Source organism: Trachypithecus francoisi, unplaced genomic scaffold, assembly GCF_009764315.1.
Source record: "Trachypithecus francoisi isolate TF-2019V2 unplaced genomic scaffold, Tfra_2.0 Lachesis_group2, whole genome shotgun sequence".
NCBI classification, from domain to species: Eukaryota; Metazoa; Chordata; class Mammalia; order Primates; family Cercopithecidae; genus Trachypithecus; species Trachypithecus francoisi.
Window position 1 is genome coordinate 24,139,223 of NW_022681465.1, and position 25,336 is coordinate 24,164,558.

General features: G+C 39.8%; 1 protein-coding gene, 1 long non-coding RNA gene and 1 other non-coding gene across 5 annotated transcripts in view; 1 reads left to right on the plus strand and 2 right to left on the minus strand.

Annotated features, from left to right (window-relative positions):
- EPB41L4A (erythrocyte membrane protein band 4.1 like 4A) overlaps positions 1 to 18,398 on the plus strand; it is a 260,699-nt gene extending 242,301 nt beyond the window's left edge. The window contains exons 19-24 of one of the 3 annotated variants that reach the window (XR_004429699.1): positions 8,889 to 8,936; positions 9,813 to 9,881; positions 11,397 to 11,507; positions 11,678 to 11,759; positions 15,377 to 17,545; positions 17,656 to 18,398. Coding sequence is in view for 2 of the 3 variants with exons in the window: in XM_033178937.1 (XP_033034828.1) it covers positions 8,889 to 8,936; positions 9,813 to 9,881; positions 11,397 to 11,507; positions 11,678 to 11,759; positions 15,377 to 15,505 (439 nt within the window). In the remaining variant the exon portion in view is untranslated. Of the gene's footprint in view, positions 1 to 8,888; positions 8,937 to 9,812; positions 9,882 to 11,396; positions 11,508 to 11,677; positions 11,760 to 15,376 lie in introns of all 3 variants that reach the window. The other 2 variants (XM_033178937.1, XM_033178938.1) reach the window with 2 other exon arrangements.
- On the minus strand, positions 18,135 to 19,613 carry LOC117064825. Its single transcript, XR_004429701.1, has 3 exons — positions 19,458 to 19,613; positions 18,671 to 18,743; positions 18,135 to 18,297 (listed from the first exon to the last, which is right to left on the minus strand). It is a non-coding gene; the product is annotated as an uncharacterized LOC117064825 (long non-coding RNA).
- Positions 18,829 to 18,961, minus strand: LOC117066260. Its single transcript, XR_004430241.1, has one exon. It is a non-coding gene; the product is annotated as a small nucleolar RNA SNORA13 (small nucleolar RNA).
- Positions 19,614 to 25,336: the final 5,723 nt, after the last annotated feature.

Genomic DNA, 25,336 nt, shown 5'->3' on the forward strand with positions numbered 1-25,336 from the left:
AACTTTTTCTGCATCTGTTGAGATAATTGTTTTATGGGTTTATTGTGTTCGTGGAGGAATTAAATGGATTCAATTTTGAATGATACATCCTTGCATTCCTAGCATAAGCCCCTTGTGATCATGATGTATTTTCCTTTTAGTATGTAGCTGGATTCTACTTGGCATTACCTTAAGATTTTTTTCTTTCTTTTTGTGAAAAATTGATCTGTAATTTTCCTGTAATGTCAGGTTTTTGGTAAAAAGATTATATTGGTCATTTAAAATAATTTGAGAACTATTCCTTCTTCTGTTTTCTGAATGAGTTAATATAAAAGCATTTTTTTCTTCCTTAAATATATAATTCACCAGTGAAACAATCTTTGCCTGGAATTTTCTTTGCAGAAGGTTTTAAATTACAAATTCAATTTCTTTGGCAGATATTGAGATATTCATATTTTATACTTATGTGTAGGTTTTGATAATTTATGCTTTTAAAATAATTTCATTTTTATCTAATTTGTCGAATCTTTCAGCAAAAATTTGTTTATAATTCTTCATGTGCTTTTAACATCTGTGAAATCTGTTGCGATATCACCACTTTGATTCCTGATGTTGGTGATTTGTGTTTTCTCCTCTTTTTTTTAATTTATTTTTTTCAGAGAACCAGTTTTAGATGTTGCTTTTTCTTTGCTATCTGTTGTCTGTTTCATTGACTTTACTTTTTATTCTTTTTATTTTGTCTTTTACCTGCTCCTTTTTTTTTCATCTTCTTAGGATAACGTTTATCTTAAACCTTTCTACTTTTGCAATATAAGCAAAAATTTATAAATTTCCCTTTTAGTCATGCTTTAACTATATCTCACGTGTTTTTGACATTGTTTTTATTATGCAGTTCAAAATAATTTTTAATTTATCTTGTCATTTTTTTGATGATGGCATTTTTAGTTGTGTGTTTAATTTCCAAATATTTCCGGATTTTCTACAAATATTATTATTATTCTAATTTAATTCCATTGTGGTAAAAAAAAATTCTGAACGGTTTTAATCCCTTGAAATTTATTGAGACTTGTTTTAAGGCCTAGCATATGGTCTTCAATGATGAATAATCTGTGGACTCAAGAAGAATGAGGAGTCTCAGTTACTGGGTGTTGAATAGATGCAGTTAGCTGATAGTGTTCAGATTGTGTCTTTTTTAAATTTCTTTACCTACTTTTCAAGCAGTCATTGAGAGAAGGATATTAAAATATACAACAGTGATTGTGAGTTTGTCTGTTTTTTCCTTTAATTCTGTCAGTTTTTGTTTCAAGTTATTTTGGAGTTCTGGTGTTAGGAGTATGCATATGTAGGTTTTTTTCCTTCCTGGTGAACTGATGACCCTTTATTCTGGTAATACTCCTTTCTCTGTGTCCACTACACATGCACATGCATAAATTCTACCATACCTTCTTCATGTTTACTGTTTGCATGGTATATCCTTTTCATCCTTTTACTTTAGGCCTAATTATGTCTTTATATTTAAAGTCCACCTCTTGTAAACAGTGGACAGTTGGTCTTTTTTTTTTTTTTTTAATTCTAGCCTCACAATCCCTGCCTTTTAAGTTGAATGTTTAGCCTGCTGGCAGTTAACAAAATTATTTGTATTTTGGGATTTAAGTCTGCCAGCTTGTTCTTTTTTCTGGTTTATTATGCCTGTTTTTTGTTGGTTTGTTGCTCCTTTCCTACTTTATTTTGTGTGAATTGAATATTTTTTGATACTCCATTTTATTTTCTCTGATGTCTTACCTATACTTTTATTATTTTTTTACTTATTGCTTTCTCTCTGTAAGTATGATTCTTATCAGTATGGTTCCCTATCACACCCTAAGATTAATATTGTAACATTTTATTTAAAATTTAGAAACATTGGAGAAATATGGCTCCACTTGTCCTTCGTGCTATTGTCATCTATTTAATATACGACATATATTTGATATATTTTATTTTTGCCTGTTAGAAGCCTCATATTAAAATGTTAATGTATCTTTGCTTAAACAGTGTGTTTTTATATAAAGAAATTAAGAGGAGGAAAAACCTTATAGTTACTGTGGTAGGAAGAATAATGACCCCTGAAATATGTCCATGGCTTAATCTCCATAATGTGTGACTATATGACCCTAAATGGCAGAGAGGAGTTAAGATTGCAGGTGGAATTAAGGCTGTTGTTAATCAGTTGGCCCTCACCCGGGGATATTATCCTGGATTATCCAAGTAGGCCCAAAGTAATCATAAGTTTCTTAAAAGTAGAAGAAGAGGTGACAGAAGAGGAAGTGTTTCCGTTTGAAACAGACTCAACCTGCTATTGCTGGCTTTGAAAATAGAGGAAGAGGCCTGAACGAATAAATGTGGTTAGCTCTAGAAGTTGGAAAACACAAGAAAATGAATTTTCCCTTGAGTCTCCAGAAAGGAATGCAGCCATGCCAACACCTTGATTTTAGTCCAGTAGGACCTATGTCAGATTTCTCATCTGATATGGCTAAAGTGCAGTTAAATTAGAAAATACACACACACACACACACACACACACACACACACATGTATTTATGTGGATAGTAGTTCATTTAGAAGTTGCTGGTCGGGCATGGTGACTCACGCCTGTAATCCCAGCACTTTGGGAGGCCAAGGCAGGCAGATCACCTGAGTTCAGGAGTTCAAGACAAGCCTGGTCAATGTGGTAAAACCTTGTCTCTACTGAAAATACAAAAATTAGCCAGGTGTGGTGGCGGATGCCTGTAATCCCAGCTACTTGGGAGGCTGGGTCAGGAGAATTGCTTGAACCTGGGAGGCGAGATTGCAGTAAGCCGAGATCGTGCCATTGCACTTCAGCTTGGGCAACAGGAGTGAAACTCCATCTCAAAAAAAAAAAAAAAAGTTGCTCTGGTGGGTAAAAAGCAGATTGAGAAAGAGGAAGAAAGGAAGCAGGGAAGCAATTAGAAAACTTACAGTGGTCAAGGTAAAATGGCTTTAGCTCAGAAAAGATGGTGGTGGTGAAATGAAGAGAAGTAGATGAATGTACATTTTTGAAGTAAAGCTGACAGATTTGTAGTATGAGCGGTATTATGGATGATGTTGAGTTTCTGAACTGATCCACTGAGTGGGTAGCTGTTTTACTGAGATGGGAAGGGATAGGCCAGGATTGTTTTTGGGGGAGAGAATCAAGATTTCTGTTTGTTAAGTTTGAGATGCCAAGTAGACAATTAATGGGAATGTCAAATGGGCAACTGACTAAAAGTATTATAACTCTTAAGGATGATGGATGACTTCACATAGCACAAACTGGGCTCTGTCCTTCATTTGAGCTATGACTGTTAAAAGCCTGAGATGTATTGACAATTAATAAAACACCTGCTGGGTGCTGTCGTTTGCATTCTGGATCTTCAGCTTATTACCTGATCCCCACGAGTTTCCATTTCTACAACACTCATGGTACCATGCTCTTAGGATTTTGCTGAGCATTAAGTGAGGTCGTGCCTGTGTTACAGCCTTTATTAGTAAGTTCCCCCAGGTAGTTCTTCTCTAGAAACACTGCAAGGTATTTGTATTTTTCCGTGAGATGAGGAGGTGGTGAGAAATGAAGAGAGTAGAGTAAGGCAACTCACATAAAGTCCTTAGAGACTAGAATTTGGTTGTGTGAGTATTTAGGAACCACTACAGCTTTCTTTAAAGTGGAAACACGAGCTTGGCATGGTGGCTTGTATGTGTAGTCCTAGCTACTTGGAAGGCTGAGGAGGGATGATTACTTGAGGCCAGGAGTTCAAGACCAGCCTGGGCGACATAGTGAGACCGCATCCCTTAGAAAAAGTGGAAACATGGCTAGGGCAGTATTCAAGGGAATCAATCAAAATTATCCTTCAGATATATATACATAATATAGAAAATATTTTAAAATATATGTACTGTATAAAAATATATATGTATATTTGGCATTTCAGATGTACAGTAAACCACTGATCTCTCCATTACTCCCATATTCTTAAATTCCTACTGCAGTATATGTAAATTATGTATCCATTAAGGGTCAGAATGTTATGATACATCATTATTCATTTTTGTGTTTTATCCCCAATAAATAGCTAGAAAATCAATTCATTATTAAATACCAGAGACACAGAGTAGTATAAAATACAAAACTGTTTTCTACTAAAAAGCATTAAGCTGAAATATGATTAGATCTTCTCTGGTAAAACATTGGGAAGTACAGTTCTATTTAGTACATTTTTCAGCTGCAGTTGATGTTTATCACTAGGAAAAAAGCTTTGTTGAACCTGCTTTTCTACATGAGTGAACCTTTACTCAGCAGGATATTTGGAAGAGACATTAAAGTATAAACAATAGTTTTGGTAAGGTCAAACCTGGGTGCAAGAGAAGGCTCGTGCTCCCTCTGGTGGTGATAATATCTTACTATTTTATTGAAAAGTACCGATACTGTGGAAGATGAGGCTGTCAGGGCGATGTTCTCAATAACACACAAAACATGGAAGTCTGGTGCGTTAAGTGAAGATATAACATGAACCCCCACCCCCAACCCGAAGTGCCTCCTGAGCGATCTTCAGCAGCTAAGTTGTTCATCTCAGTGGCTTCCTAAGGCTTCTTTGATTTGTGGGGGGGAGGGAGAAGAGTAAGACATCTAATTAGATTTATTTTGACCAGTCAGGAATGTGACAAAGAATGACTGGGATATTTGTTAGGAACTTTGAATTTCTTAAATAAAGATGTTTTATAAATGTACATATTTTCAACTCTAAATTTCCTTTCAGAGGAGTGATCAGTATAAAGAAGGACAAAAAAAAAAAAAAGTAAAATACTGCCATAATTTTTAGTATAATATACAAAATATAGTAAATATATTATTGGATAATGTATTGCCCGTAGTATACTCTTAGATAATATAGTTGGATAGTTTGGGGACTATATAAAATGATTATATGCAGTGATGGAGTTTAAATCCTTTGTAGATTTATGATATGTTTGTTTTAGGGTTTTGGAATAAGGGAAGTGATTTGTGAATGATGTGTCATCCAACTAATTTCTCTGATTAAAGTGGAATATTTGTATGTGGAGGGATGCTTTTGAAAAATACTGGACTAATCCTGAGCTGCATGATTATTTTCTATATAGGTTGTACCTTTGGACAACTTAGGGTTCTATTTCCTTTCCTTAGGAATTTATTTGGAGAGTTTAAGTAAAACATCGGCATAATTAAGTGCCTCAAATGAAGAAAAATGACTGCTGAAATTCCACAGCTTTCTAAATCCACAAGATAACACCAAGCTGCAGATCATGAATTCATCCTAAATTATTGATTAAATGTGTGCAGATATAAGCATAAAAATAATACATTCCTCATTAACAAGCAGCTTGTGTTGACATTTGTGAAATCACAGGTGGTCTAGCAATCAGAAAATTAGCATTTTTTAAGCTTTGGAACTTTTCCTCGCCTTAAAACTGTTTGGAACTACTGGCCACGTCAGAACTTAGTTTATTTAAAAATATGACTTTTATGGTGCTATAGAACGTAAAGATAAAGACTAAACTCCTTAAACTTTTAGGACCAATGTTTATGGCTAGAAGGACTGATGATCTCATTCAGCTTAAGATAACATTTCTCAGGCCAGGTGCAGTGGCCACGCCTGCAATCCCAGCACTTTGGGAGGCTGAGGTGGGCGGATCACGAGGTCAAGAGTTTGAGACCATCGTGGCCAACATGGTGAAACTCTGTCTCTACTAAAAATTAGGTGGGCGTAGTGGTGCATGCCTGTAGTCCCAGCTACTCGGGAGGCTGAGGCCGGAGAATGGCTTGAACCCGGGAGGCAGAGCTTGCAGTGAGCTGAGATGGGGCCACTGCACTCCAGCCTGGGTGACAGAGTGAGACTGTCTCAAAACAAAACAAAACAAAACAAAAAGAAATAAACAAAGATAACATTTCTCTAATTCTTCTGAAATGGGAATGAAAAGCATTTCCTGTGGAATTACAATCACAGTATTTAAAAAAACAAAACAAAACATGAAAACACTCTTATTTTTTTTCTGATAACTAAGGTAAGAAATTCTCCTGGCTTAAAAAGATCAGAAAGGCCGGGCGCGGTGGCTCAAGCCTGTAATCCCAGCACTTTGGGAGGCCGAGACGGGCGGATCACGAGGTCAGGAGATCGAGACCATCCTGGTGAACACTGTGAAACCCCGTCTCTACTAAAAAATACAAAAAACTAGCCGGGCGAGGTGGCGGGCGTCTGTAGTCCCAGCTACTCGGGAGGCTGAGGCAGGAGAATGGCGTGAACCTGGGAGGCGGAGCTTGCAGTGAGCTGAGATCCGGCCACTGCACTCCAGCCCTGGCGACAGAGCAAGACTCCGTCTCAAAAAAAAAAAAAAAAAAAAGATCAGAAAATATAGAAAAGTATAAATTAGAAAATAAAATTACCTGCAATACCAGCATTCAGACATATCCACTGTTATCATATTATCAGTTTTTTAATGTATTGTTCATAGTCACTATCTCTCACCCCTAGGCCTGTTATCATGGGGTGTGTGTCCTCCTGGGCATTCATAACTTTTCTCATTCTCCCCATGTCCACCCTAAAAGCATTCAGCTTTCAATTGCATGCCCTCACATGATACCACTCACCACTTCCAGTAGTTGTCATCAACTGCACCCTGGGCCATTTTCCTCATTCTTTTAAGATTGAGTTTCTGCTTTACTGTCACTCTCTCCAGCACTATTCCAGTACTCACATAATGGATCTTTACAATAACTTGGCTTCCACTACCCAACCACAGCCACTTAATACCTAGGTCATACCCTTAATCAGTGGTTTTCCAACTGGGGGCAGTTTTGCTTCCAAGGGGACACTGTCTACAGACATTTTTGGCTGTCACACTGGGGAGGTGCTACTGGTGTCTAGAGGGTAGAGGCCACAGGTGCTACTGATCATCCTACAGTGCACAGGACAGCCTCCTACAACACAGAATTAGTATGGAAAATGTCAGTAGGGCCAAGGGTGGGAAACCCTGTTGTAACTAGAAGACAGCTGATATGTCCACTATCATACCTTCCTGAAATAAGAATAATGATCAGTAGAAAAGCTTCCTAACCTGGATATTATGTAATACTTCAGACTCTTGGTTGACTGTGAGAAGTAGATCCTGGGGTATAGTCACAGCTGAACCATCATTCTGTCAGAGTGGAATTAACACCTTAGTGCTTTTTAATATTAGCACCTTCTCTGACAGTATCATTTAATGGGGTTAACATATTATCTAGCAAATCAGACCAACCAAATGTAGGAAAGGCAGAGTCCATACAGGACACCAAGGAAGCAGTTTCTATGATTTTTAAGAAACATACAATTTTTTTTTTTTTTTTTTTTGTGGCACGGGCTCTCGTTCTGTTGCCCAGGCTGGAGTGCAGTGGTGTGATCTCGGCTTACTGCAACCTCTACTTCCCAGGTTCAAGAGAGTCTCATGCCTCAACCTCCTAAGCAGCTGGAATTACAGACACATGCCACCACACCCAGCTAATTTTTTGTATTTTTAGTAGAGACGGGGTTTTGCCATGTTGGCTAGGCTGGTCTCTAACTCCTGACCTCAAGTGATCCACCCTCATTGGCCTCCCAGAGTGCTGGGATTACAGGCTTGAGCCACCATGCCCAGCCTAATCTTATTCTTATAACATCTACATTTAACAATACCATATTTGGTCTGAGACCAAGATTTCATCCCTTTTTCCTTTCATGTTTTGTCTCATCCTGAGTTGATTAAAAGGTCTTTATAGACAGATCATTTTTTCCTCCCCTGCACAAAGGAAAAGCCATTTAGTCAATGGCGGGAAAGTAGCTTAGTGTATTCTGTAGGTTCAGAAAGCCCTACCAGGATACCATAGTGGTACCCTTATGAAGTGAGAAAAATGAAAGCATTAATGATATCATACACTAAAAGCAATATTGAGCCCCCAAAATGCTAATACAGATTAATCACATAAAATTCCATAGGATCGGTGGCTTTTAATTGTTATTTGTTCTTTCTTTTGGCCTATTACTTGATCTCTGTTCTCTTAAAGGGACTGACCAATGAAAGCTTATTTTCTCACTATGAAGAAAAATCATTCTGTGTCAACAATTGCAGAGATAATAGATTACTAGTATTCATTGCTACAGTGGGAGTAATAGTTGATACTACAGAGAGTACAAACACTTGAATGCTGACTGAAGTTTTCATTCTAGGAAATTAAAGACAGTGGTATAATATCTACTCACATATTTCTTGGAGAAAAGATTTGCAGAGTCAATAGTTGGGGATGGAGAAGGGCGTAAAGAGGGTGGCAGCATGAGCCAAGGCCACAAATAGGTCCTAGCATTTGCTGGCCCAAGTTTTGTTGCAGAAATGCAACACCAGGTGTAACATGAAAGATGGGTCATTGGTACAGTCTGCCATCAGGGCCAGTCCCACCAGTTGCTTTTTCCTTGTGGTGGTTGCTTCTTGTAGGTAATCACAGATCATGTTGGGACTTGCTAGAATCAGGATGAGTTCTTCTTTTACCATTACTTACAAATATCTGGAAAGATCAGAAACAGATCCCCTGAATCATCCTTCATTGTACAGTTACCACTGGACGGGGAGGCATATGGCCCTGCAGTTCTGAGGTCTTTCATTAAATGAAGCTCTGGTTATCACTAGGTTTTATGATTTTCCTTCAGCAGCCGTAGCAGCAATTTAGCTGCTGGTGTCTTTATACTACCCATCACAATGGCTGTCCCTGCCCAGTCTTTCCTTGTCTTTTCTCAGCTGGCAAATAAGAACTTCACAGTCTGAAAACTATTAAAGTTAGTTGTGAGATGAAGCATGTTTGTAGAGATGAATGTTGTTTTCTCTGTTTATAGGAGAAGCCCCGATATCCAAGCAAAAGAAGAGTTATGGAAACACATTCAGTGAGTAATAGTTGTTCTTTCTCATTGTTTTAAAACCCATGTAGTTTTAATGCAGTTGGAAGAAAGACTGCTGGTATTGAGAGGCAGCCTCAGCGTGATGCCTGCCAAAGCCATTGCCACCATGTGTAGCAGGCACGGGGAGCACAGGGTCGTGGTGCCTTACCATATTAGCAGCCTATCTACAGGCAGCCCTGACACCTCCTCACCTTGGGTCATTTAGTCTCACCTCTAAATGGACCCCAGACAGGCCAATAGTTTACAAATAAATACCAAGGAAAAAAAAGACACCCACCACAGGGGATAGAAGCAGATCTTTTATAGAGAAATGGGGAATGGCTGGAGTCTGAATGTAGAAAAATTGAGGCCGGGCGCGGTGGCTCAAGCCTGTAATCCCAGCACTTTGGAGGCCGAGACGGGCGGATCACGAGGTCAGGAGATCGAGACCATCCTGGCTAACACGGTGAAACCCCGTCTCTACTAAAAAATACAAAAACTAGCCGGGCGAGGTGGCGGCGCCTGTAGTCCCAGCTACTCGGGAGGCTGAGGCAGGAGAATGGTGTAAACCTGGGAGGCGGAGCTTGCAGTGAGCTGAGATCGGCCACTGCACTCCAGCCTGGGTGACAGAGCGAGACTCCGTCTCAAAAAAAAAAAAAAAAAAAAAAAAGAAAAATTGAAAGAACACAAAAGAGCTACAGAAAAGGTTTTACCCCTCCTATTTTTTCTTGAACACATTTTTAGTTTTTATAAATTTGTATTGGTTTTACTAACACTGTTTGGGGACAAGATTAGAAAGGGAAAACTCAGCTGCCGATTGTGAAAGATACTAGCATTTATACCAGCACCACAACTATCATTTTCTTGCTTATTCCTTTACAGAAAGGAACTTGTGGATCCATCCGGATTGTCAGAAGAACAATTAAAAGAGATTCCGTACACTAAAATAGAGTGAGTGCCTTTGAAAATCTTCTCACAAAAGCTTTATTAGTGCTTGTGAGTAATCCATTCTAATTCTTCAGTTGTGTTCCAGGCAGTGCTTTAATTTGTCTTTACATTTTAATCAAAATTAGGTGACAGTAACGAAAGAGGAAGAAAAGTCTGTATGAAAGCTACTTATTCTACACTATAATCACTATCATCTCTTGTTAGCCACCTCTTTGTACATGATAGGTACAAGGGGGCTTTTCCTGATTAATGTCAGTTTTGAAATAAATTCTTTTCTGAGATTCTCATTGATAAAGTTTTTTATCCATTATTTTACACCAAGAGAATTATATTGACCATAAAACTCTCATATGTGCCCAGTCCAATCTCTGGCATAGAAGCAGCACATTGAACAGGCTTCATGAAAGCACAGCAGGAGTCCCCAGTCACCAGTGTAAGAGGAACCATACCTGTTGACTGTGTTTTCTGCCTTGCCAGAACTTGGTTAAGAGAAAGTGAGTGCCTGCTTTGTTCCCCTTCTGCAGCTATGCTGCTTTCCCACCACAGTTAAACAGCAGATTGGTACACCCCAGCCACCCTCTGTCCCATCTTCAGGTCAAAGATTTGAATATTCATTTGTTTTTAATTATTAAGTATAATCAACAAATAAAATTTGTGTATGTTTACAGTGTACAATGTGATGTTTGGATATATGTATACATTGTGAAATGCTGAAATCAAGCTAATATATCTATCACCTCAGATACTTTTTTTTTTAATGGAGAGAACACTTAAGGTCTATTTAGCAGTTTTCTTTTTTTTTTTTTTTTTTTTGGAGGCAGAGTCTCGCTCTGTCGCCCGGACTGGAGTGCAGTGGCCAGATCTCAGCTCACTGCAAGCTCCGCCTCCCGGGTTTACGCCATTCTCCTGCCTCAGCCTCCCGAGTAGCTGGGACTACAGGCGCCCGCCACCTCGCCCGGCTAGTTTTTTTTGTATTTTTAGTAGAGACGGGGTTTCACCGTGTTAGCCAGGATGGTCTCGATCTCCTGACCTCGTGATCCGCCCGTCTCGGCCTCCCAAAGTGCTGGGATTACAGGCTTGAGCCACCGCGCCCGGCCTATTTAGCAGTTTTCAAGTGAGGAGTGAATTCTTAATGTTAGTAGCTGGGACAGTGGACCGACTTTTTCCATTAGGAATGCCATTTTGTCTGCATTATAGATTTTGTTTTCTTCCACGCTACTAAAAAGAATTCCACTGTGAGGAATAATTTCATTTAAAATTTGATGGTTAAAAAATATACATACACACACATATATATACACAAATAACTATAAAGAGCTTCATTTTCACATATGGTCAACGGAGCATTTTTCTTGTGAAATTTAAGTCACTCAGGCTTTCAAAGCCTAGAGGAGTCAAGTTCTTTTTAAAACTCTGAAAGTTGCCATTCTTTTGTGGTTTCAATGTTAAGGAAGAACTCCTACTTTTCCTCTTCTGACTTTGGGTGTTTGTTCCCATTTTTTTTGGTTGCTTGTTCAGGACACAAGGTGACCCAGTCCGCATCAGGCATTCTCATTCGCCACGAAGTTACCGGCAGTATCGCCGGTCCCAGTGTTCAGATGGGGAGCGATCAGTTCTCTCGGAAGTGAAGTAAGTGGGCAGGCCAGAGCCATCACCATCATGGCTCCAGAACAGTGCAGTCGAAAAGAACTTTACTTGCTCATGGAAATGTTTTATATGTACACTGTAGTACTCTTCCAACTTAATTTCTGATTCTAGGTACTGTTCCAGTCACTAATTCTAAAACTCATTCTCTGCAGTTCAAAAACAGATCTTGTACCACCGCTTCCGGTGACTCGTTCTTCGGATGCTCAGGGTTCTGGGGATGCTACAGTTCATCAGGTTAGTAATAGTAAGGTTTGAAGAAGGTGTTGCATTGATGACAATTTTGAGAAGCATTTTGTGCTTTGGAAAGTTCCTTTGGGGAGGTAGGGCAGGCAGTGAAACCTTAATGTCATTCTGAGATTCTGTATTTTAAAAGAATGTGTAGAAATCATGGAAGGAAAAGTGCATGATCAAGAACCTTGGTACAATCTGGGAAGAGTTAGGAATAACAGGTAGAGGTAGTGGGGCAAAGCTGAGGATAACAAAGATTGTAAGATTGTTTGGAGCCAGAATAAAGAAACAATTGTTTCACTAATTAAAAAGCAACAATAACAACAGGTATTTTGAGCCAGAGAAACAAAGAGAAAGTGACAGACTCACATTGTTAACTAATAGCAGACGGAAGAATTACTTAAGTCCTGTTTTATTTCTGTCTTTTCCATCACAATTACTTTCATTCTGGAAATGTTTTTAAAATGTAGTTAAAAAGGAATTCAGAGACAGAACACCTAGCTGCCTTAACAAAATCACCTTAACACTTAGCTGAATTTGATAATCAGGGGAGCACTGTGGCAACATAGTTCAGGAAGGGTTTCATACCACTTCTCATGGTGTATTTTTTAATAAGATGGGAAAAAATGTGGGCTGAATAAGACAGTTGGATGGATTTATATCTGGTTAAACAACCACTGTAAAACTCTAAAAACAAAGTTGATGTGTCTGATGGATCAGGGTCAGCCCATTGTTCGTCGTGTTGTGGTTTTCAGTGTTGTTTGATCATGGATCCTGTAGAAAAGCCAGTTGTATCTACTGACTCTCATCCCAAAAAATGCATGTAAGCACATGTACAATTTTTTGGATCACGTAAGAAGCCTGACACCAGCAGTATCTATCATGTGTGGCCCTTTTTGTTTTTATCAATGACTGGAGCAAGGCCTGTGCTGGTTTAAGTTAGGTTCCCTAGATAGATTCTGAAATGGAGATCTGCATGCAGGAAGCTTGTTAGAAAGTGCCCATGGGATCCACACTTGTTGGGGAGAAAGTGAAAGATGGGTTTGGGTAGAGGCAAGAGCTGATCCCACAGGGAGCTCTAGAGTTGAGATGGCTCTTCAAATTCATCCTACCGTGAGACAGGGGGGTTGAACCTTTACACATTCACACTTACCCCATAGAAATCACTGGGTAAGGGATGTTCTGGGAGGGGGGTTCTCTTCAACTGAGGGCATTCCTGGGGAGGGGCTCAGTTTTGAGCTACATGGCAGGCAACACTCACAGCAGCTGGAGAATGAATGCCTCAGTCTAGAATGGAGGTCTGCATGGTAAACACAGCTTCTACTAAATCTGTGTAATATTTGATGAGATCAGCCTGGGAGAGCTAATAGTTGTCCAAATAGACATTTGGTTTAAAGTTGACAGTACTTTTTCAAAATTATATTCATGATTAAGTTTAGGCTTTGCATTCTGACTGACCTGAATCATTTGTGTTTCATCTCTGCATACTACTTGGTAACGTTAATACTGCTAAACTTCTAAGCCTCGGTTTTTATACAGTGTAGATAACTTACCTCCTACGGTTATTGTGATGATTAAAAAGCAGTTATCATTTGGTGTTTTATTTATTTATTTATTTTTGGTCTTAAATTTTAGTTGGTTTCAATACAAGTAGTAATTTTTATTTCCACTCAGGAATTAAAAAAACTTACACACATTCTAAGTTGGAAGAATAGCTTTCACTTTGCGGGACACAAGAAATCACATGCACCTTCTGATCAGTGGCACTGATTCTAAGCCTGTCTCCAGAACACTTTTGATTTTGAATTCAGTAAATATCCAGTGAGCCCATCTAAGGAATATCAAGCACTGGTCTGAGCAATCAGCAAACCATGGCCTAAGGGCCAAATCTAGTCTGCTGCCTTTGTACAGCCCAGAAGCCAGTAATGGTTTTTACACCTTTAAAGGGTTGTTTAAAAGCAAAACAAAGTAACAGTAACATGTGACACAAACAGGATGTAGTTTACAGTCTGGCTCTTTATAAAAAAGGTTGATGGCCCTAGCCTAGACATGGAGGCATAAAAGTAAACAGTTAAAACATATAGGAGTATGCATTACAAAGAAATGCCTGAGCTAGAGAAGCAACAAAGTGACCTCACTTTACACGTTTATGGTGTTCAGAGAAGGCCATCTCAGAAAGTGGCATTTAAAGCTGAGACCTGGCAGGTGAGGAGGTGGCCGTAAGGCTGATGTCATCAGAGTGAGGAATACAGGGAAAATGCTGACTCTGGAGAGGGCCTGGGTATTTGAGGAGCTGAAAGACCAACATGCACTGAGCATGAGGGGAAAGGCAGATAACAAGGCCTAAAGGCTGTGGGAAACGTTTGGATCTTACTGTTTTATTCCAAGTGCTAAAAGGAAGCCACTCATCGGCTGCCATGCGGAGAAGGGGCTGGAGTGACCAATGGAATCTAGGAAGGTGCATTTCCTAATGCAACTTTTAAGTTCTAATTTCCACCACAATGCCACCAGAGTTCTGGCAGTGACCTGCCCTACACCTCACCTTGCCTTTTCACACAAAGGCTGCTAAGAATGGGGAAGAATAGCAACTTAATTTCTTAAGGTCTGCGGAGTGGACAGATTCAATCCTAGACAAACAACATAGTACTTATTTCAGGTCCTCGCCTAGCAATTTTTTCTGGTGATTCTTCTGCTATATTCTCCTCTCACATTCACTGGTGTCCGCTTCCCACCTCTGGCTATCCAGAAATCTTCCATCCCAGATAGACTGGTTCATACTTCCCATGATAGGCAGAATAATTATTCTATCAGTGCTTTTTGAATGTCAGTAAAACAAATTAAGCCAGTCATAGGAATAGATTAAAGGTAACTGCATTTTAAAAGAGGGATTTTTTTTTTTTTTTTTTTTAGCTCAAATCTCAAAATAGATTGGGACATTATAGCCCATTATTTGTGGGAATATACATTTGGGGAAGGAAATATGCTTGCCAGCCTGATACACTAACAACGTTAGGCCATCTCTTGGAAGTAAGAGCAGGAGGGGTTTGCGTAAGGAGCAGTTGTGAGTTAGTGTCATTCTCAGAGCCTCCACCTGTGATGATGGGAGACATGTAAAACCTAAGTTTTACAAAGTAGTGGATGTGGTGCACAGGCTCTGGTAATCAGCTGCCCTGTTTCTCCGTACGAGACAAGTGATAGGGACTCACAAGACATTGTTCCATTCGTTGACTGCTGAAAATATAATCAGGGGATTATAAATTGCCTCCAACTCTCTCCATCACTATCCTGTTTGCAAAAGTGAGAAGGTTGAGAGCCTGGTTTGGGAATTATTAACAAAAGTAATGACAGATTTGAGTGAATTATGCCTAATATTCACGAATAAAATCTTTATGAATGTAAATGTCAGACTAACTTTGTATATTAAACAAAGATTAAATACAAACTTTATTTTGCACAACTATTTAGAGGGAACATTTGTTGAATAGCTTTTGGTATTATGAAACTTTTGAATTAACTCAGTATCTTCAATTTAAGAGCAGCTTGGTTTCTGATGTAATTAAAATACTTCATTTGGTTGTTTTCTTCTGAATCTTTCTGTATTTTTCAAATATATTTTATTTTAGAGAAGAAATGGGTCTAAAGATAGCCTGATGGAAGAAAAACCTCAGACATCTCCAAACAACCTGGCTGGAAAACACACAGCAAAAACAATAAAAACTATCCAAGCTTCCCGCCTCAAGACAGAGACTTGATCCTGATGAAGGGTCAAGGGTAGGGGTGGGAAGGTTGTGTGCACCACTGGTACTTTTGAAACTGTGAAATAGATACCTTGATTCAAATCTCAGACCTGCGAGTATTTCAGCATAAGAAAATATGTTCTTTTGCTTTTTTTCTTTTTGAGATGTTATCACTCTGTCGCCCAGGCTGGAGTGCAGCAGCACCATGTCAGCTCACCACAACCTCCACTTCCTGGGTTTAAGCGATTTTCCTGACTCACAGGCGTGCGCCACAATACGTGGCTCTTTCTGTATTTTTAATAGAGACAGGGTTTCACCATGTTGGGGGCTGGTCTCAAACTCCTGACCTCAAGTGATTGGCCTGCCTCAGCCTCCCAAAGTGCTGGGATTATAGGCATGGTTGAACTACAGCACAGTCGTGCTGAAGCACCTTTTTGTTTGAACTGGAAGAATAAGTATTTTGTAAAAATTCACTTGAAACCACATTTTCGTTTCTGGAACAGGATAGCAATCATTCATTTCTGACTATGTTGTGTCTGTGTCCACTACAACCAAGACCAGATGCATCTGATGAACGTTCTGGAAATCTGAACTACAGCTAGTCTGCTGTGCAATAGTACAAGTGGGAGGACGTCTTCCCAGCTCTGGGTTGGTTCACAAGTAGCGCCCAGATGCAAAAGGACTGAGGCATCACTTTCAGACTGCAGAGATTTTTATTCATATAGTTCTTTATAATACTGTATTTTGTGGTGTTAAGTTCCACCAGTTATTTACAAATGATGTAAAAAGCTTTGTTTTTAAGTGTTAATTTCTAAAGTGTTCTTGTCTTGTGTTTTCAGAAGTCTATGTGGATTTCAGTTGATCCCTCACCCCAAACCTCAAATGATCCATCCACCCTGCTTGGCCATCTAACTCACCGGCTCTCCCCAGTGACTATTTTGGACCTTTCCTCTCCATAGATGACTTTGCAGTCTACGGGGAAAATACTTACGCAGGATGTCTTATATCTCCCCCTTACCACATACAGTTCTCTCCACAGCTGCCAGCAGCCCTAACCCTTTTCTCTCTCCGCCTGTGCTTTGGATGCTCTCTCCCAGCCTTTTCAGGATCTTTGTATCTCTTCCTTCTATATTAATGTATTCAATCATTCTCTCAGCTAAATCCTTGCTACTTGGTTTTAAATTTAAAACTAAGACTAAAGAAAACGATCTTTCATAACCACAACCGCCCACCCTCTAGCAACTATGATTTTCCTCTCATTCTCAGCCAATCTTCATGCAAGGAGTTATCTTTAGTCATTGCCCTCAATTCAACTAATCCATATCTTAAGGGATTAATATCAATCACTGTGTCACTTAATCCCAGGGAGAATTTTTAGGACATTCTTTTGCTTCTTTAATGTAATCCTATTTTGCTCCTACCACACACTGACCACCCTTTGAAGCTTACCATGCTTTACCTTGCCATTAGTGGAGTTTCTCTAACTTCAGACCCTAGGCCCTCTTCCTCTACCCCGGGTAGATCTCATTTATCCCCATGGCCTTAAGGTTTATTTCTGCAGTTTAGACTACCGAGTAATGTGCTACTGCAAAAAGACCATTTGGATTTCTCAAAAGTAATTTAAGAATTCAACTGTTTAAATGCTGCTCCCCAGCTGGATCTAGAGTCATTATGCTCATCAGTGTGCAGGCTCGACACCTAGCAGTTATGGACAGACACCTCCACTATTACCAAGTCTAGTTGGCTCTGTCATCAAACTATAAACAATTTTATTTCACTAATTTTACTAGAGCAAGATGGTCTCTCACCTAGACAACAATAAGCAACCTAGTTCAACTACCTTTTTTTGCAAATCTGATTTTCCACCATGGACTTATCTTGCTTTAATAAAGCCAGAGGGAGCCTGAAGTGGTGCGTCTGGCTTCTTTACCTACCTCTTCAGCCTCATTTTGTAACACTCCCACCTCCCATAATAGCCATCTTACATGCCTCAGTAAACAACTCAATTCTGAAACAAGGCACTGAAGAGGGAAAGCAGCCAAAACTGTCACAAAAGTAAGTGGACTTATGGTATCTTTTTTCTAGCCCAAGCCTCTGCATGTCATTCCCCCAATTTTGCCTTGTGAAAAATATGACACATACCTTTGGTCTCAACTCTTTCTCAGGTTTCCCCAAGAAAATCCTATCATGGAACTCATGTCATAGTGAAGTTTTACGTGTGATGACATTCCCTCCACTCAGCTATGTTTCCAAAGGGAAGAACTGTGTTGTGCTCATCATCGTGTTCCTAGCTCCTAGTACAGTGCTTTCAATAAATTTTTTGAATACCTGAATACATTATTTGTTGTTTCTTGCAAAGTGAAGGCAGAAGATATGCCAATATTAAATGTACAATCTAATTGGAGGGAAAAAATGTATGCACTGGGTGTAGTAAAGCACACCTGTCACTAGAAATCAGTCTAGTTCTCGCAACGATTTTTGAGTCATTGGAAGAAAGTACATTTCTCTTTGGGCCAAACACAAGCTATTTTAAGGCTATTAATTATGGTGACAGCAGTGAAAACTGATCAAAAAAGAAGCCCTCCTCTCTCATAACTTTTTAGAAACAGCTATTTCTGGCAGTTAATCACTTAAAACACAAATGTCAAAGTGCATTAATATATTTATTCACATCCTCACTGTCTTAAATGTGTATTTACAGACTCCAACAGGCAATTATGTCAGAAATCCTCAGACTCCCGGCAATTTCAAATGAGCCAGGCAACTCTTGTGAAGACCAAATTTTCAAACTCTTCACCAAGGACATCCTAAGAGAAAAAATAAAGTACTCAATTCGACAGCAGATATTTTTGTATAACATTTTAATCAAGAACTTGGTAATTAATATGCCTGCGATTTGACAAGTTTTAAAAAAATTCAATGACTACATACACATAAAAACAATTCTTAAGGGATCCAGAATGCCAATACTATGCGTATTTATTTCCCTGGGCTTCTCAGGATGTATCAGCAAAACTTTTCCAAAAATAAGCTGTCCCATTTGTTAACTCACCTAAATAGCTACAGACGGAGCAACACTACCAATGTACCACTAACATTAATACTCACTAGAGAAGGAGCCCCAATTTAAAAGGTGATAAAAATTCCCATTACAAAGTGCTTTATGACATATCACCCTACCTTCAGGTCACCTTTGTGCTCCCAGATGGTATTCAGCTAGCAGCAGTCTACACTTCAGGCATCCATCTTCCACCTGAACAAAAATTAAAACTGGTTAAGACAAACCATACACTTGTGGCTGGCAGGGTCAAGATCACGCGTGTAAATGTAAAAGCAGCAACTGTTACTTATGCAGCTCCTACACCAAAGATATCAAATTCAAGGGCAGGAAAAGGCTGCAAAGCGTTTAATTTACGCCTTTTTTGACACCACATTCACTAGTTTCCAAAGTGAATGGGCAACACAAAGGCTGACACTGCGCGAGGTCGGCTCTACGACATAAGGTTGCTGACTGGCTGACAGTAATCTTCTGATTACAGCCTAAAAACGAACACTACATTTCAGAGAAATTTTCTCACGATTTAAAATCCGACTTAGTAATGAAAAGTGAAATGAGATGCGTTTTAAATGGCGACTGGTCTCGCACCAACGTGAAAGCTCACCTGCAGGGTAGGTGATCACTCCCGCCGAGTACCGCATATGTAAACAGCCGTAACCAGGCCCTCAGCTTTTAAATTATTTTACCCGGGGGCAGGGCAGGCATAAAGTCAGGTAAGGCCTTTTCACTAACGAAAATAAAACCAGGCTTATCTGGAGAACTCCCTGGCATAGTCGATGATCTAAACACAAATCCCCCAGCTCCCCGTTTCCAAGCTTGGGAACGCAGGCGCGAGACCAGGCCGCTACCCTTCACGCGTTCACGGCCCCGGACACTTCGGACACTGTCCGGCCGCCGCAGTCGACTCACCAGACTCAGGGTGGCCGCGTTCCCCCGCCCGGCGCCCCGGCGTGAGAGACCACGCGGCCACAGCCACGCGCCATCCCGGAAGACCCAGCGAGAAAACCACACCAAACTTGCACCAAAAGGAAGAAAGGCCGCACTGCTGTCCCACAATGCTTTTCTAGAAGTGGAAGGACCCACTGTCCGAGGCGCGAGGGGGGAGCGAGCTGTACCATCGGCTGCTGCACTCCCGCGAGACGCCGCCGTGTGGCCAGAGGGAGAAGTGCCAGTGAGGGACCGAGGGGCGTGTCACCAAGGGAAAGAGGAGCCTGGGTTCTCAGCCTGAGTCACCTCTGCGGTTTGTGACCAGTTCTTTCCATAGAGGAAGTATCCAGACCTCCCCACCCCCGCCCACCCCGCCCTGGGTCAAGAGCATATTCTCAGTGCTGGCAGCAACAGGAGCCCAAAGGATTTTAGACCACGTGTTTTGGGACCCGACAGAATTCATGTCTCCGGCTGAGGAGGAGCAGGGTCATTCATTCGAAAGATATTCAGTCAGCACTTACTATGCTCCAGGCCCTGGCCTGAGTGCCTGGGAATCAGATGTGAGTGAGCCAGGCAAGGTTCCTGTGGTACATTCTGCTTGGGTGAGAAGGCCACTGACCAGGTGAGCCCGGATGCTGAAATTCCACAATGTAAGTGCCAGGAGGGCAGCAAAAGAAGGTCATGCCATAGAGCACCGCTGTCCAATGGAAACAGTGTGAGCCATGAATGTAATTTTAAATTTTCCAATTGCCACATAAAATGTAAAAAGAAGGCAGGGTGCAGTGGCTCATGTCTGTAATCCCAGCACTTCGGCAGGCTGAGGCAAGTGATCATCTGAAGTCAGGCGTTCAAGACCAGCCTGGCCAACATGGCAAAACCCCGTCTCTACTAAAAATACAAAAATTACCCGGGCTTGAGGGCGGGCGCCTATAATCCTAGCTACTTGGGAGGCTGAGGCTGGAGAAATCGCTTGAACCCGGGCGGGGTAGGGGCAGAGGTTGTGGTGAGTTGAGATTGTGCCACTTTACTCCAACCTGGACAAAAGGGCTAAACTCCGTCTCAAAAAAAAAAAAAAAAATGTAAAAAGAAACAGGTCAATTTTAATAATAATCCAACATATGTTAACTATTTTAACAGGCAATCAATATAGAATTAATGGAATTATTAAGATATTCTTTTATATCTACTAAGTAATAAAAATCCAGTGTATATTTTATACTTCCAGCACATTTCGGTTCAGACTAGACACATTTCAAGTGTTCAGTAGCTCATGGGGCTAGGCATAGGAAGACTGGAGGTGAACTTTGAGCACGTGTGTGAAGGCAGTTATGCAGGATCTGGGGACAGGAGGCTTTGGCCAGTGTGGCTGGAGTAGAGTAAGGAGTGCAGAGTGACAAGATGCAGCTGGAGAGCCAGGCAGGAGCAAGGCACTTAAGGTCTTGTCACATAGGGTAAGGTAATGGGATTTTATGCTGAAATCTTAGAGTTGATTAATTATCACCACAAAAATAAAGCAGAGTTTGTTAATTGGCTTTTTTCCTGATAACCATAACTCCTTGAAGGGACAAGAGTGGCAGCAAGACAAGTTGTATGATGACAACTAGGTCTCCATGTTTCTCTAAGTCCTAGCAGAGATTCATCCAGAGACCAGTCTTAGCACCTTTTGTTGTTTCTTGGAAGCCTACTTCTATAAAAGAAAGAAAGAAAGAGAAGAAAAAAAGCTTATCTCCAAATACATCAAGTTATATACATTAAATACAGTTTTTGTATCTCAGTCATACCTCAATAAAGTGGTTTAAAAAAAAAAGAAAAAAGAAAATTCAGGCTCACAGCCCAGTGGTCATCACACAAAGACTAGCATGAATGATAACAAAATCAATCTGGAGACAATGACTGTACAGAAGTAGTAAATGTATAATTATTACAAGAAGGTAAGTAACTCCAGACTTCATTAGGAAGTCACTGTAACATCTGGGGCAGAAGTAAGGTTGAGGAAGGAAGGCAATACCACCAAGACTGTCCTTTAAAGACAGCGAAAGGCAGTGTGGGGATTATAAAACGCCTTAGTCTTGCCTTCTTGCTAGGGAAAGTCGGTGACATGTTTTGGCTGTGTCCTCACCCAGATCTCATTTTGAATTGTAGTTCCCATACTCCCCACGTGTTGTGGGAGGGAGCTGATGGGAGGTAATTGAATCATGGGGTTGGTTGCCTTCATGCTGTTTTCGTGATGGTGAATGAGTTCTCGGGAGATCTCAGCAGATTTTTGCTCCGCTCTTCTTCCTGCTGCCATGTGCAAAAGGATGTGTTTGCTTCCCCTTCCACTGTGATTGTAAGTTTCCTGAGGCCTCCCCAGCCATGCTGAACTGTAAGTCAATTAAACCTTTTTCTTTTATAAATTATCCAGTCTCAGGTATGTCTTGATTGGTAGCATGAGAATGGACGAATGCAGTGAGAGAGGAAATTTTCTTGGACTGGGGCGGCCAGCATACCTAGGTTTAGATCTCCCTCTGACATTTGTTCCCTTAGGTATGTGACCACCATTGTGAACCTGAGTTTCCTCATTTAAAGGTAATAACTGCACACATGTACTCTATAGGTTAGTTTAAAGTATGAAGAAAGGTTTGTGGAATCACATAGAATTGTGTGTGGTACATAATGACATCCAATAAATGACTCATATGAGCTAGACTTTTTCTCTCTTTTACCCCTACCCCAAATATGGAACCTTCTTGGATTGAGTTCTTATGAAAGGGGGAAACATGCTGTTTTTCTTTTAATGGCTTTACATTATTGCTCCCACTTCCCTCTTTTCTCTTCTTCCCTTTGTATCTGCTCCCTAAACTTTCCAAAATTAGGCAGAGGAAAGGCATTTGTTCCAATTATTGGATCAGTGTTGGGTATTAGGAAATAAATTCAAAATCCTTCCTCTCCCCTGTCTGCTTCAGCTTCCCGAATCCTGGTACAGAAAACCCAATTATTAAGTACAGGTAAGCAGAAAGGACATGAGAAGAAGATAGTGGATATTTTCTACCTAGTCTGTGCTTCCTCCTTGCCTGCTGGGCTGAGGCACTGTGTAAGGATGTTCAAGCCACGCAGTGGTATTGCAATCGGAAGCAACCTTGGTTTCCCTGTGTGGAAGGCAGAATAATAATCTCTCCCCAAAAGACATTCATGTCTTAATCCCCAGAACCTGTGAATATGGTGAATTACATAGCAGAAGGGGCTTTGTATATGTAATTAATATTAGGAACCTTGAGATAGAGGGATAAAGATGGAAGAAGGCAGCAGAAGAGTTAGAGATTTGGTAGAAGGGAAGGCAGGAAAAATAGACATGAGAGGGACTCAACCCTCCATTGCTGGCTTTGAAGATGTAGGAAGGGGCCAGAAGCCAAAGAATACGGGCAGCCTCTAGTACCTGGGAATGACCCTCAGCTGACAGCAAAGAAGCAGGGATTTCTGTCCTACAGAGCTGTGAGATAATGAATGTATGTTGTTTTAAACCACTAAATTTGTGTTAATTTGTTATGGTAGCAAGAGAAACCTAATATACCCTATAAGGGGTAGACAGTAAGTGAGCTTTATTTGTTACTCCACCCTTTCTTGTCCTATCTCGATTTTCTCATTAGGAGTGGATGAGAGTTTTGCATTTTAAAATAATTAATCCATATAAAGCTGACTTTTGCTTATAGTGAGTGCTAGGGATAACCAGTTGTTCTAAGGTGGTTTATCAATAGCTCATCCTTTCTACACAGATATACCATGCCACCATCATCACAGATCAAGGTTTTTTTTGTTTGTTTGTTTTTGTTTTTCTTTCTTTTTGCATGGATGTACCTTTACACTGTCTATTCTGTCCTACTGGTCTATTTGTCTCTCCTGTGTCAATATTACACCATCTCAATTATTATATTTTTATAATGTCTTGATATTTGCAATGGCAAATACCCTGCCCTCCCACATCCATATCACTACCCAGACACCATGATCTTTTTCAGGGAAGTCTTGGCTATTACTGTCCTTTTTCTCTTGCACATAGTTTTTAGAATTAGATTGTAAAGTTCAGTGAATCGAACTGGTCCACTTTTGCTTTGACTTGGACTCCTTCTACCTTTTGGTAATCATTGTTTGATGATGCTTGTCTTCAGGATTGTGCTGCTAAAGCCATATTTCATCTTTTCATTGAACTTTACAGTCTAAAGATTGTTGGGATTTTTATTGGAATTGCATTGAATCTGTGATAAACTGAAGGAGAATTGACATCTATATGAAAATGGTATGTGTGATAGTTGATTTTATGTATCAACTCTGGATCACAGGATCCTCAGCCATCTAGGTAAACATTATTTCCGGGTGTGTCTTTGAGGATGTTTCCAGAAGAGATTAGCATTTGAATCAATAAACTGAGTAAAGGAGATTGACTTCCTCATTGTGGGTGGCATCACTTAATCCTTTGGGGGCCTGAATAGAACAAAAAGGGGGAGAAAGAAAGGATTTGCTTGCTGTCTGCCTGACTCTATCAGCTGGAACATGAATCTTCTGCCCTCAATTCTCCTGGTTCTTAGGCCTTTGGAATCTACACCACCTGCTCTCTGGCTATTCCACTGGCATTCTTGGGCCCCTAGCTTAGAGACAGCATCTTAGCACTTCTCAGCTACCATAATTGCATGAGCCAATGCTCCTAATGTTTCAGCATGCGTGTATGGTGTGTGTGACACTTTTATGCCTTTTTTATTGTGTATTGGTTAGGGAAGTTTCCTTCTATTTCTACATTGCTAATAGTTTTTTTTTTTTTAATTGTGAGTGAATGTTGAATTTTATTATTTTTTCTGTCTCTATGGATGAACATATGGGTTCTTTTTTTGTTATTATGGTGAATTGCATTAATACATGTTCTAATATTAAACCAATTTTGCATTTCTGGAAGAAGCAAAACGTGTCATTTCAAAAAGTATTCTGTTTAGAGTTACTGCAGTTCTGTTTATGGATGAGACTGTAGTTATTTTTTTATACTGTCTTTTAAAAATTTGATAGTAAAATTACATAGATATCTACTTAACATTAATAATTTGTTTCTGAAAATTAGATGTTCTGTTCAAAAACAGAGCCCATTTATCTTTATTTTAAATGGCAAAATTATAATGGATTACTTGTGAACCCAAACTAATTTCCTAAAATGTAAGTAAAATATGGTAAACCTATATTAAATTTGCTTCCTGACCCCCAAATAATATAGTTGTTGACAAATAGTTGCTTTGTTAGCAGTAATAGAGTTTGTTTCGTTGTAGTTGCTTTTCTACTTGTTTTGCTTCCTTTTCTATAAAGTTCTTCAACACTTTCTTGCCTTTTATTCAGTCTCATTGTTATAATTAGGAGGCAGATGTGGTGGTGGGGAAGAAATATGAAAGTCACTCTAGAAATGTGTCAGAGAATGATTCACACTGAGGATGAAACAGTAACGCCTCTTGTATCATCAGTGGCATTTGTGTGGAACATCCCTGTCACTGATATTCAGGATGCTTTTGGATATGCTGACACATGATGCTGTTATATTACTAATTGTGTTTATGATGTATCTCAAAGCATTTGCTACACTCTTTTTTTTTTTTTTGGTTGTTGTTAAAAGTGTTGTATTGAGTTTTGGGATCTAAAATATAATTTTTTTCTATATAAATATAATCTGAAATGTTGTATGATGTTATGGTCCTAAATACAAGAGGTAACTTAGTGGGAAAATATAAATCTATGGAGTATTCCTGTACTCACTTTATAAAGTAATCTGAAGAACTATTCCTCTTTTTCTCTTACCTGAAAGTTTTTGTGTAATGTCAGAATTCTTTTTCTTAATTAAAAAATTCCACTTT